The sequence below is a fragment of the Cetorhinus maximus genome, chromosome 9 (genome assembly GCF_964194155.1).
Source record: "Cetorhinus maximus chromosome 9, sCetMax3.hap1.1, whole genome shotgun sequence".
Classification (NCBI taxonomy): Eukaryota; Metazoa; Chordata; class Chondrichthyes; order Lamniformes; family Cetorhinidae; genus Cetorhinus; species Cetorhinus maximus.
Genome location: NC_135887.1, coordinates 132,889,244 through 132,907,108, shown reverse-complemented (window position 1 = coordinate 132,907,108; position 17,865 = coordinate 132,889,244). Strand labels below are relative to the sequence as shown.

At 41.6% G+C, this 17,865-nt stretch overlaps 1 protein-coding gene across 1 annotated transcript in view; it reads right to left on the bottom strand.

Annotated features, from left to right (window-relative positions):
• kif18a (kinesin family member 18A) overlaps positions 1-17,865 on the bottom strand; it is a 106,719-nt gene that overhangs the window by 74,818 nt on the left and 14,036 nt on the right. The window contains exons 5-6 of the mRNA XM_078549544.1: positions 14,417-14,527; positions 10,502-10,699 (exon numbers count right to left, since the gene is read on the bottom strand). Of these exons, the coding sequence (XP_078405670.1) occupies positions 10,502-10,699; positions 14,417-14,527 (309 nt within the window). The remainder of the gene's footprint in view (positions 1-10,501; positions 10,700-14,416; positions 14,528-17,865) is intronic.

Below are 17,865 nucleotides of genomic sequence, written 5' to 3'. Positions count from 1 at the left end.
CAGCTACTTAATGTGGAGCTTTTTAAAAAATTGCATTAAACACTAATGGAAATAATTGTGAATTTTACCTAGGCTCACAGTTTGTTGATAGTACTTTATAGAGATTTACACACAAAAAGGGTGAGTTTAAGTCAAAAAAGACATACTTAGTTGATAAGTTGGAAGCTTCAATGTATGCTGTCTGACATGGAAAAGAATTGAAATCAACTTAGCCTCTGAACATCCTCCCCTACATTCCAGACAAGAAACACAACTTCAAATTTAGAATGCATGAGTGATGATGGAAGTGAATACATTCAGTGAATTAAACATGGGGCAACGTTTACTACACCAGTGGTCCAGCTCTTATCTCAGAATATTGACAAAAATCAATAGACTAATTGTGAACTAAAAGCTGTAACACCTTGACTGTACAGACCCTTTGAAAGTAAACATCCCTCCACATTAAAAATTGAACTCCATTATATATCAAATTGTATTTGAGTGGGGCTTTGCTAGATCTGGGAATCAGTGTAACACAGTGTACTAACTAGAATGCCTCTCAAAGCTACCCAACTCCTGTGCAGTGGCTTCACTGCTGTATAAAATATCTCCTTTTGAAAGCTTAAGTTTCAGACCTAGTGCTTTGACAGTGTAAAAGTTTTCATACTGGCTTCGATATTTGTCCTTTGGAAGGAAAAGGAGAATAACATTTTTCAGGTTTGTAAAATCATACAAGGTTTCACAGAGAGCAATGATACTGAAACTGGCCCAAATAAAAGTCACATCATCACAATAAGGAGCAATCCAGACTTCATTACAAACTTCTCTGACTTGCAAAGGAGGGTCTTTCATCTGTAGTTTCACAGCAAGAAGGGTTAATAGAGAACACAGATGTATCCTGCAGCTCAGGCTTCAAAATACATACAGGCTTTCTCAGTCTCAAATATTAAACGCAGAGTAATGAGACCCCTGAGGGAAGGATAGTTTGGGATACTGTGTTATTATTTACACAGCAAATACATCTAGAGATGCATATTACCATTACAAAAAAAAAAATTCACTGGACTCTACTTTTTGCTAGCCCCCACAGCTCAGACGTTTGGAGCATCCAAGAGATAGCATTGTCAAAACTATTTCAGATATCAGAATCCATTGGCAAAACAAAAAAACCTTTTAAAAGACAAGACAATTAAATCATTTGTTCCTGGGATATGGCAGACATGAGCAAACCAGCACTTATTCTCTTTGCTTGAGGGCATTAAGAATTAGTTATATTATGTGGAACTATAATTATCTGTAGGCTAGACAAGGCAGTTTTTTTTTTAATACATGCACAGAATGTGGGCTTCACTGGCTGGGCAAGCATTTATTGCCCATCCCTAGTTGCCCTTGAGAAGGTGGTGATGAGCTGCCTTCTTGAACCCCTGCAGTCCACGTGGTGTAGGTACACCCACAGTGCTGTTAGGAAGGGAGTTCCTTCACCGTCGCTGTGTCAAAATCTTGGAACAGCGATAGATTTTCAAGTCAGGATGGTGAGTGGCTAAGGAGCCTTGGTGAATTCCTGCAGTATTGTAGATGGTACATTGCTGCTACTGTGTGGCGGAGGAAGGAGTGAATGTTTGCGGATGTAGTGACAAGCTTACTGCTCTGAAGTAAATTAGCAAGTCCGGTGAATCTTTAAATGGAAGTTTTCATGGTGTTGCAATGCCTATGGGAACCCATAAACCAAAAGAAATCAAAAGTTTATCAAAATTGATCTCCAAAATGAAGAAATTAATTGAACAAGATGTCACTGTAACATGAATCAAAATGCATGCAAATTAAACACGATTTAACAGACAAATCACAGTCAGTACGAGCTACAAATTACACATGAAATAGCAGATAGTAAGACTGTTCATGGAGGTAGCAGGTAGTCCACTCTGCCTGTATGTTCCCAGTTTTAGCCACAGTTCTTTCAAGCAGAATTCCAGTCCCTTTCCTTCAAGGGCTTAACATATTCTCTGCAGGTAGTAGCTTCCATGTAAAGGAAGTTCCACTTGTGCTATCTTCCCTATATGGCGCACTTCTTTCTGGAACCTTCTCAACTTTCAGCTCTTCTTCTCTTGGCCTCTCGGCACCAAATGGCCTTCGTATTTTAATCCTTCCTGTTGGTCCTGCTTCTAGGACAAGGGTCACCAGATTACATGGACCATTATCTTATTATCCAAAAATTAGAATTAGAATTAATTCTTTACAATTGATGCAAACTCAAAGTCCTTTACAAAGATTTTCAAAGTTCCAGGTTCCCCGAACAAAACTTTCCTTACTGTTTTTGCTTCTGGGTCAAAGGCTGCCACCATGAGTCTTCATTTCTGATGTGAGCTGCCAATTTACTAGATTTATTCAATTTAATTTCCTAATTTGCAACGGTGAAAGTTCCTAGTTTGATAGCCTCAACATAAGGAAATAATAGTATAGTATCTGGATTAAATAGCAAGGTGTACAATGCCAGATTTCTAATATGACTTCTGATGTTGTGATTCCACTTTGTATATTGCGTGAGGTGTGCAATCTTTACCATCAGTGGCAATGGAACTGCATCTACAACTCACTGAAAAAAAAAATGGGAGAAAAAAAAGAGGGACAAACGAGGCACGTACAGGAAAAGGGTCAAAATGGAGGCTATTCAGTGCAATAATACTGTTCTATTTCATAAAAACAAGTATCCCCATAATTCTTCTCTGGTCAGCTCAACATAACTTGCTTTTATACTGAGCAGGCATTATACAGGCAGAAACCAGGAGAGGATTCAATCTCCTGTGGAACTTACCAAGGTCCTGCTCTTTTCCCACAGGTTCGAATTTTAACTTTCTCTTCGGAGCAGGTGGGAAGATCACCTGGTGGAAACCAGGTGCTTCAGTCAAGATTTGGGCCCTGGAAACATGATTGGAGCCCAACTGCTATTTTAAATCATGGACCTGTGCAGGGAATCCATTGTGGCTTTTCATCAACCCATCTTATGGGGCAAGAGCAGGGATCAGAAATGTCTCAAAAAAGGTATGTTCTTATAAACTTTTTTTTGACTTCTCTGTGGAGCCAAGAGAAGGAGCATTTTTTGACAATTGGTTTAGAGAGCAATGTTGGCTGGGAGAGAAGAACTCGTTGCCTTTATTTCAAAATATCAGTAATGTTTACATGCAGGTTCAAACAGCATGTTCATACTCTGCCTTTTAATGAACAATTGAAGGAAGTGCCGCTCACCACCACCTTCTCAAAGGTAATTAGGGATGGGCAGAAAATGCCAGCCTACCCAGCGATGCTCACATCCTGTGAGGAATAGAATTTTAAAAAAAGGCCATTTGCAGCCAATTAGTGTTTGCAAAGCCAATAACAAAATGTTTACTGCTAGATACGATTCCACAATAGGGCAGCACTTGCTCAGCAACATGCACCAATAGCTACAGATAAAATCAGTCGAGCTTGTAATGTGGCTCATTTATGCTTGCTATAAGTGACACACCTACATACGCAGGGACGCGTTCTCTGCAAAAGGAGTATGTTCAATCCTTGCGCCTTTTTTTAATTACCCAGGGAGGTTCAGGAGCCTATAATTCCCTGTTGCTTTTTCCATGGCAAGACCTCAGCCAGAGTCGACTTGCCAACCAATCAGAACCCTTTTCTCCTGTAGTATAAATTATAGCGATCATTTGAAATTTGGCAGTGTGTTTGTCCTGATGAGTGCAAGATGAAAGTTTCAGCAACATTCAAGTTCTATATTAAGTGACTATAGTAAGTTGTTCCAAGATGCGTCAAGGAGTATTATCAAACAAAGACAGAGCCACATATGAGTTATTTGGACAGATGACTAAAAGCTGGTAGGTTTTAAGAAATATCTTAAAAAGGGGCAAAGGTTTAGGGAGGGAATTCCAGAGCTCTCGGTCTTGCCAGCTTAAGGCATGGAGACCAATGGTGGAGCTATTAACAGAGGTTTCAAGAGGTCAGAATTGGAAGAACCCGGAGATTTCAGAGGAGCTTAGGGAGAAGGCAGCGGACTATGCAGAGATGCTTTAAATATTGTAAGTAAAGAAGAAACAAATCAGAGAGAAATTGGGCCTTACAGTATAGCAAGTGTAGTTAAGCAGAAATGTCTTCCATGATGTCAGGAGTCCAGAAGTTTGAAGGCAAACTTGAAAAGATGTAGATTTAGGTTTTCCCAAATCTTTTCTGCAAGTTGCAGATCAAGAAAAAATAGCAGCCGCAGATTCTTGCTCTTTTCCCCCCCAATGTAGTCCTGTGCAGAAACAAGGTCTAGATGTCCAGTGAAGCCATATTTGAGAGAAAAATCCACAGCTGGATCTTTGCCAGAGTTCACAAGGTAGATCAGTGATAGGCTTCCTCAGACAGGCTGTTTAAATGAACAGTTAACTTGAAGTTTGGTTAAAATGCCCCCAATTTAGAATAAGGGGTACTGAAATCAGCAGGTGGTGAGGAGTTAGGGGGAGAAAGTGTAATAGGTGGCATGGATAGATGGGCATAGTGAGGAGCTCCCTAGGGAGCTGACTGCACAGCAACCATTATGGAACAAATGAAATGGATAGAGCATGACATGATCTTGCCATGATCAATACCCTGTTCCACCAGTGAGACAAGCACAAGACCACATGGCAACAACGGTCCAATCTGGCACTTGCTTGACTACATCATTTCAGCAAGGGAACACAGAGCTGTCCACATCACCCACACTAATGACAGGTATTGATGACGGTTGAATGATTACAATCTTATTCAATCCAGCATCTCTTTCAACCAGGCCCCGAACAGCGTACGCAACAGAAGCAATATCACAAGAAAATTAACACTGAAGGTCCCACCAGGGCAACCCTTCTCAGTCAGCACCTCACTGCTAACTTCTTAACCTTAGCCAGGAGCTACAGCGGGCCCCTAGCACCTAGTCGATCTAAAAGTCCATCATAACAAGCACTTTAAAGAGGTCCTTGGTCTCCACCAGAAAAGAGTGACTGATTTGACAAACAATGACCAGAGATACAGAACCTAATCAGGTACAAAGCTTATACGGACTAGAAACTTAACCACACCTCATATGGAAAGCAGCAGCCCTACAGACAGCAGAAGGCAGCAGTACAGCATAATTCAGGACATAAACAGCAGTGGGTAGAAAGAATGGAGATCCAACAACACTCACCAATGACATGCGTGGTTTCTTCAGTGCTGTCAAAAATGATCAAATATGGAGAGCCAGTTGACAGCTGAAAAAACAAGGCATCTGGAACAAAAACAAAAATAGCTGGAAAGACTCAGGTGGTCTGACAGCATCTGCGGAGAGGAATACAGTTAACGTTTCGAGTCCGTATGACTCTTCATCAGAACTAAGGAAATATAGAAATGAGGTGAAATATAAGCTGGTTGAGGGGGGTGGGACAGGTAGAGCTGGATAGAGGGCCAGTGATAGGTGGAGGCAAAGAAGAAATTGCCAAAGATGTCATAGACAAAAGGGTGTTGACAGTGGTGATGTTAGCTAAGGAATGTGCTAATGGTGACATTAAGGGTAGAAAGCAGGTCGATGCTGTCAGACTTGCTGAGTTTTTCAAGCTATTTTTGTTGTTTCAGATTTCCAGCATCCACAGTATTTTGCTTTTACCCAGGCATCTAGAACAGATGGAATCCCTGCCAAAATTCAGAAACATGGCAGAGATACACTCCTTGCACAGCTGCTCAACTTCCTATCTCTTTTCTGGGAAGAAGGGTCCATGCCAGGGGATCTCAGGGACACAGATCTTGACTATGTTCACAAACAAGGTCAGATTGTGAGAACTACAGCAGAGTCTCCCTGTCTGTCACAGGGAAGATCATTGCAAGCGTCTTCCTCAATCTCTTCCCCCCAAGTAGCCAAAGAACTTCTTAGAGTCTCAGTGCAGTTTTCACCCATTGAGAGGCAGGAAAGGCATGATTTTCTGTGCATAGTAAATTCAAGAAATATACAAGGAACTCCATCAGTTGTTGTACGTGGTCTTTTTCAACTTAAAAAGCCTTCAACTCTGTCAACTGCAAAGGCTTATGGAGTATCCTCCCCAAATTTGGTTGCCCTCAAGTTTGTCACCAACCTCTGCCTACTCCATGATGACATGCAGGTAGTGATCCTCACCAATGGAACCATCAGATAACTTATCTCAGGTAAAGCAGAGGTTAAATGTGGTTGTATTGTTGCACCAAACCTCATTTTCCTTGCTGCAATACTGCGCTTCACCTCAAGCAAGTTATCCACAGGTATGGAGATAATCTACTGAAGAGGGGAAAATGTTCAATGTATGCCACCTTCAATCCAAAACAAGAATCACTCCAGCCACAGCCATTGAGCTTCAGTATGCAAATGACATGTGCACTTAGAAATGAGCTCCAGGACACTGTTGACTCCTCCGAAGTATATGAAAAAATGGGCCTTTACTAAACACCCAGAAAACTAAAAGGTCCTCTTCCAACCAGCTCCCACAGTACAACACTTCTCTCCCTAACCCCCTCACCAGATTAAGATTAACAGCAAGGTCCTGGAAAATGTGGACCATGTTCTGTATCTTGGGAACTTCCTCTCGATGAAGGCAGGCACAGGTGAAGAAATTCATCTGTCACCTTCATGTACCAGCTCAGCCTTCAGCTGACAGAGGAGGAGTGTTTGAGGACCAGGATCTCAAACCCAGCACTAAGGTCATGGTTTACTGGACAGCGGTAATCCCCGTGGTCATATATGCTTCAGAGACTTGAACAACCTACAGCAGGCACCTCAAAGCCCTGGGGAAGTACCACCAGAGATGCCTTCACCAGATCCAAAATCAGGTGGCAAAAAAGGTGGCTCAACAGCAGCATCCTCTCCCAGCGTCACCCGAAGCCAGCTCCGATGGATGGGACATGTCATTAATGTGCTGGACACTAGGCTTCTGAAGCAAGTGCTATACCCACAACTTGATCGTGGTAGGAGGCTCCCAGGAAGACAGCAGGAACGCTATAAAGGCATTCTCAAAGAGCCCTTGAAAAGATCAAACATTCCCCACCAACTGATGGGGACACCCTGCTTGTGACCAACCAAAATGGAGAAGGTTCATTCAAGCAAACACAGACTTTTGTCAAGAACATGCAGACATGGAAGTCGAGGTGCTGGAGTGAGTGCGGTAATTTGTTACGATCCATATGCAGGAACTATAAACCAAAATAACCAAATTTACTGAATAACCCCCAAATGAAGAAATTATCAACAAGATTCTACTTTTCCTAGCTTTCACATTACACAAATCAGGATCTACATATATTTAAGGTTGGTATAAACTAAAATTACACATGAAATAGCAGATACAAAAGATAAATCTTACACAACCAGAAGCATCTGCACCATTCCCGACAGACATGTGGTACTATATATCTTCTAGGTCCCACAATATACTGTTCATTATTCACACAGAGTAGGTCAGAAGCCCTATCCAACAACAAATTTTACTTTAAGAGTTTCACAGATATAAATTAGTAACAGCAAGGCATGCTTCTTTGAACCCACTCTCCCTCAGGTCACAACATCGATATGGTAGCTTTCTGGAGTTGCTTTTCAACTGACAGACCAGTAAACCCCAGTTCATGGTGTGGCCACTTACAAGAACACAAGAAATAGGAGCAAGTGCAGACCTGCTCCCTACCATGTATTAAAATCATAGCTGATCATCAGCTTCAGCTCTAAATTTCCTGCTCGCTCCCTTGATTCTGAGATACCAAAAATCTGTTTATTTCAGCCTTAAACTTATTCAATGATGGAGCATCCGCAACCCTCTGGGCTATTCTGTTTTTTTGTTGGTTCTGTTTACTTTCTCCATTTTTGCATCGGTGCACCGATCACCTTGCGCTTCCAGCTCTTGCTTCTTCACAGCAGCAGCTTCTTTGTCTGCCTTGTTTTTTTTTTGTTCGTTCATGGGGTGTGGGCATTGCTGGCTAGGCCAGCATTTATTGCCCATCCCTCATTGCCCTTGTTCAGAGGGCATTTAAGAGTCAACCACATTGCTATGTGTCTGGAATCACATGTAGGCTAGACCAGACAAGGACAGTGGGTTTCCTCCCAGAAAGGACATTAATGAACCAGTTGGGGTTTTATGACACTTGGCACTGGTTTCATGGTCAAATCTTTGAATTCCAGATTTTTATTGAATTCAAATTTCACCATCTGTGTTCACCAGAGCATTACCCTGGGTCTCTGGAATACTAGTCAGTGACAATGCCACTATGCCACTGCCTCCCCTGTTTCTGGCCACACAGCTATTTTCTCAAGTTCCTTCCCATTAGTACTGCTTCCAGGTCAAGGGTAGTCAGGTCATATGAACCAATATTTATTATCCAAGAAAATTTGATCCCTTTACAATCGATGCAAACTCTTAAAAGCCTACTTCAAGCATCCTTAAAAACAATTACAGACTCCACAGACATCTAAGAAATTTTCCCTATTGCACTAATTCCAGGTCAAAAATAATCATAGTACACAAAACTCTAAACAATTCATCTACCCAACCCTTCAAGCACCACCTGCTCACACATGGCAGACTCTGCAGATTAAACAGTGGACTTCTAAGCCATTTCAGAACCCACTGGATCAGAGAGTGGAAGGGTATCATCCTTGATCCTGGGGGGCTGCCTAAGAAGAGGTTACAGATATAGGGAGGAGCATCGTTTAAAAACAAGGTTCAAAATAGTGAAAATAGTGTAGGGTTTTGGTTATAGCTTGGTAGGCCTGAAGAAGTCTTCGTAATCATACGTAAATCTCTATGACTCTTATATTTTCTAAGTAGTTCTATAATAAAATGGTACAAGCTAGGAGCTGGCTCCATGCTTGCTGGTACACACTGTTCTGTCCAACACACAACTGACCCTGGGTGCAGGTCATGTGCTTTCCCACATCACTGTGGGCAGTACTGCACTCAGTCCCATATTAAAACTATAAGGGCCAGACACTTATACTACCAAAACAAAGATGAGCAGCTATTGGATCAGGAGCCAATGCAAGTCAACGTGCACAGGGTGATGTGTGGAACAGCACTTGATGTGGATTAGCAAGCAGGCAGCAGAGTTTTAGATGAGCTCAAGTTTATGTCAGTTGGAAGATGGGCAACTTGACTGAAGATCATTGGAATAGTCAAGTCTAGAGGTAACAAAGGCAAGCTTGAGGCTTTCAGCAGGTGTGCTGACACAGGGACTGCACCAGACACTATAATGGAGTTGAAGAAGGGGTCTGGGTGATGGGAGTGGATGTGTGGTTGGAAGCTCATTGGAGTTCAGATACAAGTCTAAGGTTGTGAACAGTCTGATTCAGCCTCACACCATTAGGGGCTGGGGTGGAGTTGGCAGCTAGGGAACAGTTTATAGCAGTCATTCCTATAAATAGTTGGATGAAATTTTTGCTCATCCACTACTGGATATGGGGCAAGCAGCGTAACAAATCAGTGTCAGTGGAGAGTTAATAAAGTGGTACTGAGGTAGAGCTGGGTGTTGATACTGTAATGTGGAACTTGACATTTTTTCCTGGTTGAAGTCAGTCAAGGGCAGCTTGTAGATAAGAAATGAGTGGTGGTGGTGGCAGTAGTAGTGGAGGGGAGGGAGGGGTGTGAGATTCCAAAGTTAACTATGTGAGAGCCGAAATCAGGAAGAGAAGCCATTGCAGGTGACTGTGACTTTGATTGACTAGATTAGAATGAAATTGGGGTGGGCAGTTCTATTCAGTTGGATGACAAAGAGGCACTTTGGAAGAGGATGGTGCAGTCAACTATGGCAAAGCTTGTAGATAAGTCAAAAAAAAGGAGGTAGTTTATTAGTCATATAGGATTTCATCTGTGACCTGGATAAAAGCCAATTTCAAACATGGCAGTGGTAGAATTGGAGAGATTGAAACATATAGTTGTGGGATAGTTGGGTGTAGATTTGGGGAGGTGACAAATGTTCAAAAACTTAAGAGGAGAAGGTATTGGAGATGGGGGCAGTAGTTTGCTCAGATGGAGAGGTCAAGTTCGGTTTTTGGAGGAGCAAGGTTATGACAGCAGATTTGAAGGGAAGGGGGATAGTACCCAAGGCGATGAAAATATCAACAATATCACCCACATTTCAAAAGTAGTTATCCTCCTTTCATCCTTTTTACAACTCTTGCATCCAGAATGCAACACTCCACACTAGTGACTGTACTAGATGCTGTTTCAGCTTCATTCTGATACAAGTAGACTTAGGCACAAATTCTCAACTTCTACCCTGATATACATCGAAAGTCAAATGCTTGGGTGTAATTTGACACACCCACTGAAATATTATTAAAAATCTAATGTTTACATTTTAGATCTATTCTGATGCCAGCAGCATAAATTCTAGAAATCATTTTAAGAAGAGTGTTGATGAAAATTTGAGGAACGAACCAGGAATAAAACAGCACTACAACACCACCAAATTATAGATACGCACCAGCAGAGCTGCAAAATAAAAAAAAGTTCTGGAAGCTATTAGTTCTTACCTTGGAATCTGCTAAGGCATTGATGACATTTCCCAGAGCCAAGAGAGATTGGTTAATATTTGCCCCCTCCCTGAAGCGAGCTTCTTTCATGTTCATAGCACTAATACGCTCAGATCCAGCTAAATCAACAAGGCACATTTTTGCAATTTTAATGTTTTGATTGATGTTTGCAGTTCTATCTTGCTGCCTTAAATAAACCTGTAAAATGAATGAACAGCATAAAAGATCTGCTGTGCAAAACTAAAGGCTTTGAGAATGATGCTAATAACTGAAATATTAAACATACAAGTATTGCACACAAATTCTTAGAAAATGTGCTTTGGACTGATACATAAGGACGACTATATATTCGTGATGGAACTTATGCTGAAAAAAAGCTTGGACTTTGAAATACCAAGTTCAAATGCAAATGAGCATACTCATGCTCAGACTTAATTTCCTTCAACCCCAGGTTAGCTCTGTGCATCTTAAATGCCAGAAACTTTTAAGAAAGCATGATCTAAATATATACCATTTATTTTAGCTAAAATGCATGCTATTTATGGTTTTCTTTGAAAAAAGCAACAGATTGGAAGAGCTGTGTGTTAATCATGTGACAAATTGTAGGGATATATTTCTTTTTTTACAATTTGCTTTTTCCTGAAGTACCAAGATGCTTTAAGAGTGCAAGTAGTAGCACTAAATTTGTCTACCAAGAACACTTGCATTTAATAAATGCCTTTCGTGACCTCAGGACGTCCCAAAGTGCTTTATAGTCAATTAAGTGCTTTTGAAGTGTAGTCGCTTTTGCAGGGTCGGAAATGCATTTCAAAGTAATTTGATGTATGTAAAGCAATTGGATTTTATAAGTGAAATGTTTTCCAGGGTCTAAGGCAAAAGCCCACAAAGGAACAGTGGGCAATCTCTCTCAGTTTTGAGAAGAACCGAGGATATTAAAAGTAAGATTTCTTATTTGTTCGACTACCAACATTAAAAGGTGCTACAAATGAATAAAATGCTTGAGCCACCTCAGTAGTAGTAAGAAGAATAGATAATCAAGCTGAGAGAGAAGGTAAAGAGCTTGAACTGGGTAGGGATCATGCAGCTTTTGGCTTAATCACAAAGGATATTATAGTCTAATCATGGAGGCTCTGTCTATCTAGGACAGTCAGATTAATGCAAGGAGAGACAAACAATTGAATAGGGTGGGGTTAAATTAAAAACAAAAAGCTAAAAGCTACTGCGGATGCTGGAAATCCAAAACAAAAACAGAATTACCTGGAAAAACTCAGCAGGTCTGGCAGCATCGGTTGCTGCCAGACCTGCTGAGTTTTTCCAGGTAATTCTGTTTTTGTTTGGGGTTAAATTAAATATGGGTGTGAGGATCACAGTCCACAATTAAATCACAACCATTCATTTTACTGGAAGCAACATGCTAAACTGGTGTTGCCTGCTGATTTCCATGATCCCAGCAAGAAACAGTAGGAGTCCTTTGTGAACTGATTCTGTGCTGTAAAATATTGAGGAACATGTGAATATATGCATGTGTGTACACTAAGGTTCTGAGATAATGCACTGGAGGTGCTGGTGCAAGACATGGAGAGGAGAGTCGTCATGTATTCCCAAGAAACCCTTGAGACATATACTCAGGAAACAGTGCAAAGAATTAGTAGGGGAGGTCAAAGTCAGGAGTATAGTTCCACAACATGGGTGCACGACAGGAAATTTAAATGGCCAGGTGAGTGTTCAATTTTCAAATAGCATATCCTAAAAATTGCACTAGTCTCATCTCTATCAATACTCAACCTTCCCATTCAATATGCTTTACCATAGCTTTATACACTGGTGTATGCCTCACATCCATAAACTGACAGTTAGTGTACACTATGACAATCACATCACCCAAACACATTCAGGGCACTCACTGGCCCACATCACTCCTAGCAGGTGACACATAATTGGAGCCAGCTGGGGAAAAAAAAGGGACAAGATTCTTTACATGTTTTAAACTCCTTGGAGGAGACTGTGCTGGCCAACAGGATCAGAGAGGTTATGGGTGCCATTGATGAGGATCTTTGCATACCTAGTCTTCCTTCTCTCTTCCTACAATCACTTCTGACACACAAACTGCAGATGGTATATGCATGCACTTCTTGTTTTCTCTTTCCGCCCCCCCCACCCCCATCACAACCCAACTCTTCCTTCCCCCCCACCCCCCATTTCAGATACTTAAGAACTCTTCCTATTCAGTAGGATAAGGCAGACAGTGAAGGTGAAGAAACAGTTAAATCAATCTTACACTCAGTCACAAGCTCAGAGCCTAGCCCTTTAGAAGCAAGGAAAGCAGAGGGATCTGCACAATGTGACACTGGGCATTAATGTGCAGGAGCCAGGCCAGGGCCATAAGTATTTCTTCCAAAACAGTCCAGGTCCAGAAACATTGCAGGGGAGTCCCCAAGCATTTTTTTTGTATAGTGTTGTGCGGACTTTAAATTTGCCTCAATAGGCAAACCAGGTCTGTAGTGTGTTCTATTACATTTCTTGTGGCAGCATGGCTCTTATTACAGGCCTGTTATGCATATGCACATGGGTCCTGACCAGAGTCCATGAGGAAATGACCCTCGCCACCCAGTAGTCAGCCCGTGACTTGCCTTTTTGGTTCCAATACAGGTAAAACATAGGACTGCAACAGAATGAAAGAATTCTGTCAGTTGGCAGGTGAACAAGCATTCACCTGCATGATGCCTGCCTGTAGCAAGAAACCAGCTGTACATTAAGGCAGTGGAATCCTTTTCTTGTGATAAATATTGCAGAGCTCAGGAGTATACAAAGCAATGTGCATGCATCTTAAAGCATCAGGCTGCTTGCAATCTGTGCAAAATGCTATGCTTCCTCCTCCTGTTCATCTCTGGCAAGAAAGATTGAGTTGAAAGTGTTTTCATTCTACAGAGAACATCAGTAACCTCCCTTATACAGTAGAACACTGCAAGCTTCAAGACGCAGCTTATATCCCTAACTGTAACCTGAAAGCAGCCAGAGACATAAAAAATAAGAGCTAGTCACCTTGACAGTCTCAAATAATACTGTTTTGTCTTGCTTTAATGTTGCAGTTGTGGCTGCAGAACTGACAAGATTTCACTAACAATTAGTGAGCCAAAGGTATCTGTGCACAGGTCAGCACTGAAATAAGAGAGACTTGCTCTGTGAATATGGCCTCCTGCTAAGTGCTTGTTGCGCCTTCCTTTTCTGCATAACACATTTCCCTCAGCCATACTTCATTCCCAGAGGAAGCACTAATGGGTCACACATGCCTGGGTGACCAAAGGTAACAAGATTAGCTGCACTACTTCCCATGCTTAAACTTTAGCCCAGTATAGTAAACCTTCAAAAAAAAACATTTATTTTTGTACATACAGCAGCCAAAAATAAATGATCCAGTAAGCAATCTGCAACTTCTCCATGATCTCTTTAAATAGCACTGGCAGGGGTAGGGGTTGGGAGTCTGTCTTCCAGTATAACATAGTGTTCATTTGTGCGAGGTCAAGTTAGGGCATCGGCCAAAATAGCAAAACATTAGCAGTGGACTTTAAAATCAGCACTGCACACAGATTCTCATCAACGTCTCTCTGCTCTGCATACTGTTGGCAGCTGTTGAGTGTAGGCAAACCCTTACCAAGATGGCACCTCAAGTGTGGGCACACAATTTGGGCACCATTTTGAAACCTTAGGTTTAGAATAGCCTCTGTCTCTCTTGTATTCTGATTTATGATTTGCATAACAAATACAAAGTTTCATCTATGCTGGCAAGTTTAAAAAGTCGAATTAGTGATGAAAACATCCGTATTAAAAGGTGAAGAGCCCTCGACAACTTTACACTTCAGAAAAACCCATTTATAAATAAGCAATAATGAATTGAGTTTCTATTCATAGAATTACCTGAAAGACAGCGTGAGAACGTGACGAATTGGCGTTGACATCAGTCGGATGTTGTGTTCTATTTTTATTCCCATAATCCAACATCTGAAGGAGCTGTTTTGAAGATGTAGGCTACAAAGTATTGTTACAACAGAAAAGCATTCAATTTCCATCAATAGTTTTATACATGTTAGTCAAATCATAAACAGAATGCTCCCCAAAAATTTATGCAACTTATTTTCTTGTATTATGAAATAATTATCACTGTGGACAATGTTAATATTTCAGTCCAGATAATATTTTCACTCTTTCCATTAAGATGAAAGATCTGGGCCTGATATTTGCTGTTAATCAGGGAGGAAGCAGGAGAGCAGGTTTTAGGTTTAAGTTTTTAACCATTCCCCCATACCCCTCACACCTTGGGTTGAGAAGTTAGTATTGACCTCCTTTCAGCATGCATCTTGTCAAAGCCTCCTCAGGGTCTTGCATGTTTCAATAAAAGTCCCTCTCATTCTTCTAAACTCCAAAAGGAATCAAGCACAACGTGTCTGCCCTTGCCTCACCCTCCCTCCACCCCAATATCATTCAAGTGAACCTTTTCGGGACTGTTCCAACCTGCCCAGTTTTGATTTTAACCAATACGGGTTAGGGAGTGGTTGACAGAGTACTAGAGTTAAAAATGCCACCTATGTTGCAGAAAAAGAATGCTGTCGACCCAATATTTATATCTCCAAAGTTTACAGCCGATTCTCCTGAGGAGTTCATGCATATAGCCAGTGTTCTTATGGTTATAGGATTACATTCTTGGCATATACCTATTAGTTTAATTATTTGATCTCCCATGCTCTAACTCACTGAAAAATGAAAAATTACCCCTTTCTCAGCTAGTTTTACTTTATCTTTTTTCTCTCTCCAGAATTGATCTCAATTTTGTTTACAGGGCAATAAAATTGGCACTGCAAAACCATCCCATCAGATTTACTTTCCATTAATTGGGCAGGGCATTTAACGGTGATCATGTCTATAGATTCCCAGATGTGGCAGGACAGGTGGATAAAGTGATAAAGAAAGCATATGAAATGCTTTCCTTTATTTAACGAGGTACAGAATACAAAAGCAGGGATGTAATGATGTAACTGTATAAAATGCAGGTTAAGCCACAGCTGGAATTGTGTACACAGTTCTGGTCATCACATTACAAGAAGGACATAATTGCTCTGGAGTGTAGAGGAGATATACAAGAACCTTGCCAGGACTTGAAATTGGCAGCTATGAGGAAACGTTGGATATGCTAGGGTTGTTTTCCTTAGAACAGAGGCAGGAGAGGGGTGACCTAATTGAGGTGTACAAATCATGAGGGGCCTAGATAGGGTAGACAGGAAAGACTGGGTTCCCCTAGCTGAGGGGTCAATTACTAGGGGGCATAGATTTAAAGAGATTGGTGGAAGGATTAGAGGGGTCATGAGAAAAATATTTTTCACCCAGAGGGTGTTTGAGCATCTGGAATTCACCTCCTAAATTGGTGGTTGAGGCTGAAACGTTCAATTCATTTAAAAAGAGAAACTAGCCGCTCATTTTAAGCCCACTTTCCAGCACCTGGTCCATAGCCTTGCAGGTTACAGCATTTCATCTAGAAGGTACCCGGATCTGCATCTGAAGTGCTGTAACCTGCAAGGCTATGGACCAGGTGCTGGAAAGTGGGATTAAAATGAGTGGCTAGTTTCTCTTTTTTGGCTGGCACAGACACGATGAGCTGAATGGTCTCTTTCTGCACCATAACTTTTCTAGTTGAGGCCCCAGCACTGATCCATTTACAATTTACAATGACTTGGGTGAAGGGACAAAAATATGTGATAGCTAAAATTTGCCGATGGCACCAAGATAGGCAGGAAAGCAAGTTGCCAAGAGGAGGTGAAGGGAGATAGACAGGATAAGTGAGTGGGCAAAAATTTGGTAGATGGAGTATAATGTGAGTCAATGTGAACTTGTTCACTTTGGCAGGAAGAATAGAAAAGCAGTATACAATTTAAATGGAGAGATTTTGCAAAACTCAGTGGTAGATGGGGATCTGGGTGTCCTGGTACATGAGTCATGAAAAGTTAGTATGCAGGTACAGCAGGTGGTTAGGAAGGTAAATGGAGTGTTGGCATTTATTGCAAGGGGAATGGAATACAAAAGTAGGGACAAAAACAAAAATACCTGGAAAAACTCAGCAGGTCTGGCAGCATCTGCGGAGAGGGACACAGTTAATGTTTCGAGTCTAAATGACCCTTCAACAGAACTAAGTAAAAATAGAAGAGAGGTGAAATATAAGCTGGTTTAAGGAGGGGTGGGACAAGTAGAGCTGGATAGAGGGCCAGTGATAGGTGGAGATAACCAAAAGATGTCACAGACAAAAGGACGAAGAGGTGTTGAAGGTGGTGATATTATCTAAAGAATGTGCTAATTAAGGGTAGAAAGCAGGACAAGCAAGGTACAGATAGCCCTAGTGGGGGTGGGGTGAGGTGAAGGAATCGAAAAAGGCTAAAAGGTAGAGATAAAGCAATGGGTGGAAATACATTAAAAAATAATGGAAATAGGTGGGAAAAGAAAAATCCATATAAATTTTTGGAAAAAAAGGTGGGTGGGTGGGGAGAATCGGAAAGGGGGTGGGTGGGGATGGAGGAGAGAGTTCATGATCTAAAATTGTTGAACTCAATATTCAGTCCGGAAGGCTGTAAAGTGCCTAGTCGGAAGATGAGGTGCTGTTCCTCCAGTTTGCGTTGAGCTTCACTGAAACAATGCAGCAGGCCAAGGACGGACATGTGGGCATGAGAACAGGGTGGAGTGTTGAAATGGCCAGTGACAGGGAGGTCTGGGTAATGCTTGCAGACAGACCAAAGGTGTTCTGCAAAGCAGTCACCCAGTCTGCGTTTAGTCTCTCCAATGTAGAGAAAATCGCATTGGGAGCAACGAGTGCAGTAGACTAAATTGAGGGAAGTGCATTCCTGGGATGAAGGGCTCACTTGTGAAGAAAAGTTGAACAGATTGGGCCTATACCTATTTGAGGTTAGAAGAACGAAATGTATTGAAACATAAGATCCTGAGGGGGCTTAATAGGGTAGGTATTTGGAGAAGGTTTCCTCTTGTGGGCGACACCAGAACTAGGGGACACAGTTTAAGAATAAGAGGTCTCCCCCGTTAAGATGGAGATGAGAAGCCTTTTTATCTCAATGGGTTATTAAGCGTCCATGGAACTCTTCCCAAAAAGCAATGGAGACTGGGTCATCAAATTTATTCAAGGCTGAATTAGATAGATTTTAGATCAACAAGGGAGTCAAGGGTTATGGGGGGCAGCTCACAACCAGATTGGCCATAATCTTATGAAATGCTAGAGCAGGCACGAAGGGCTGAATGGCCTACTCCTGATCCTAAATCCTACGTTCCTATTACAGGCATGGTTCTGGAATCTAATTAATTAGTGGATCATC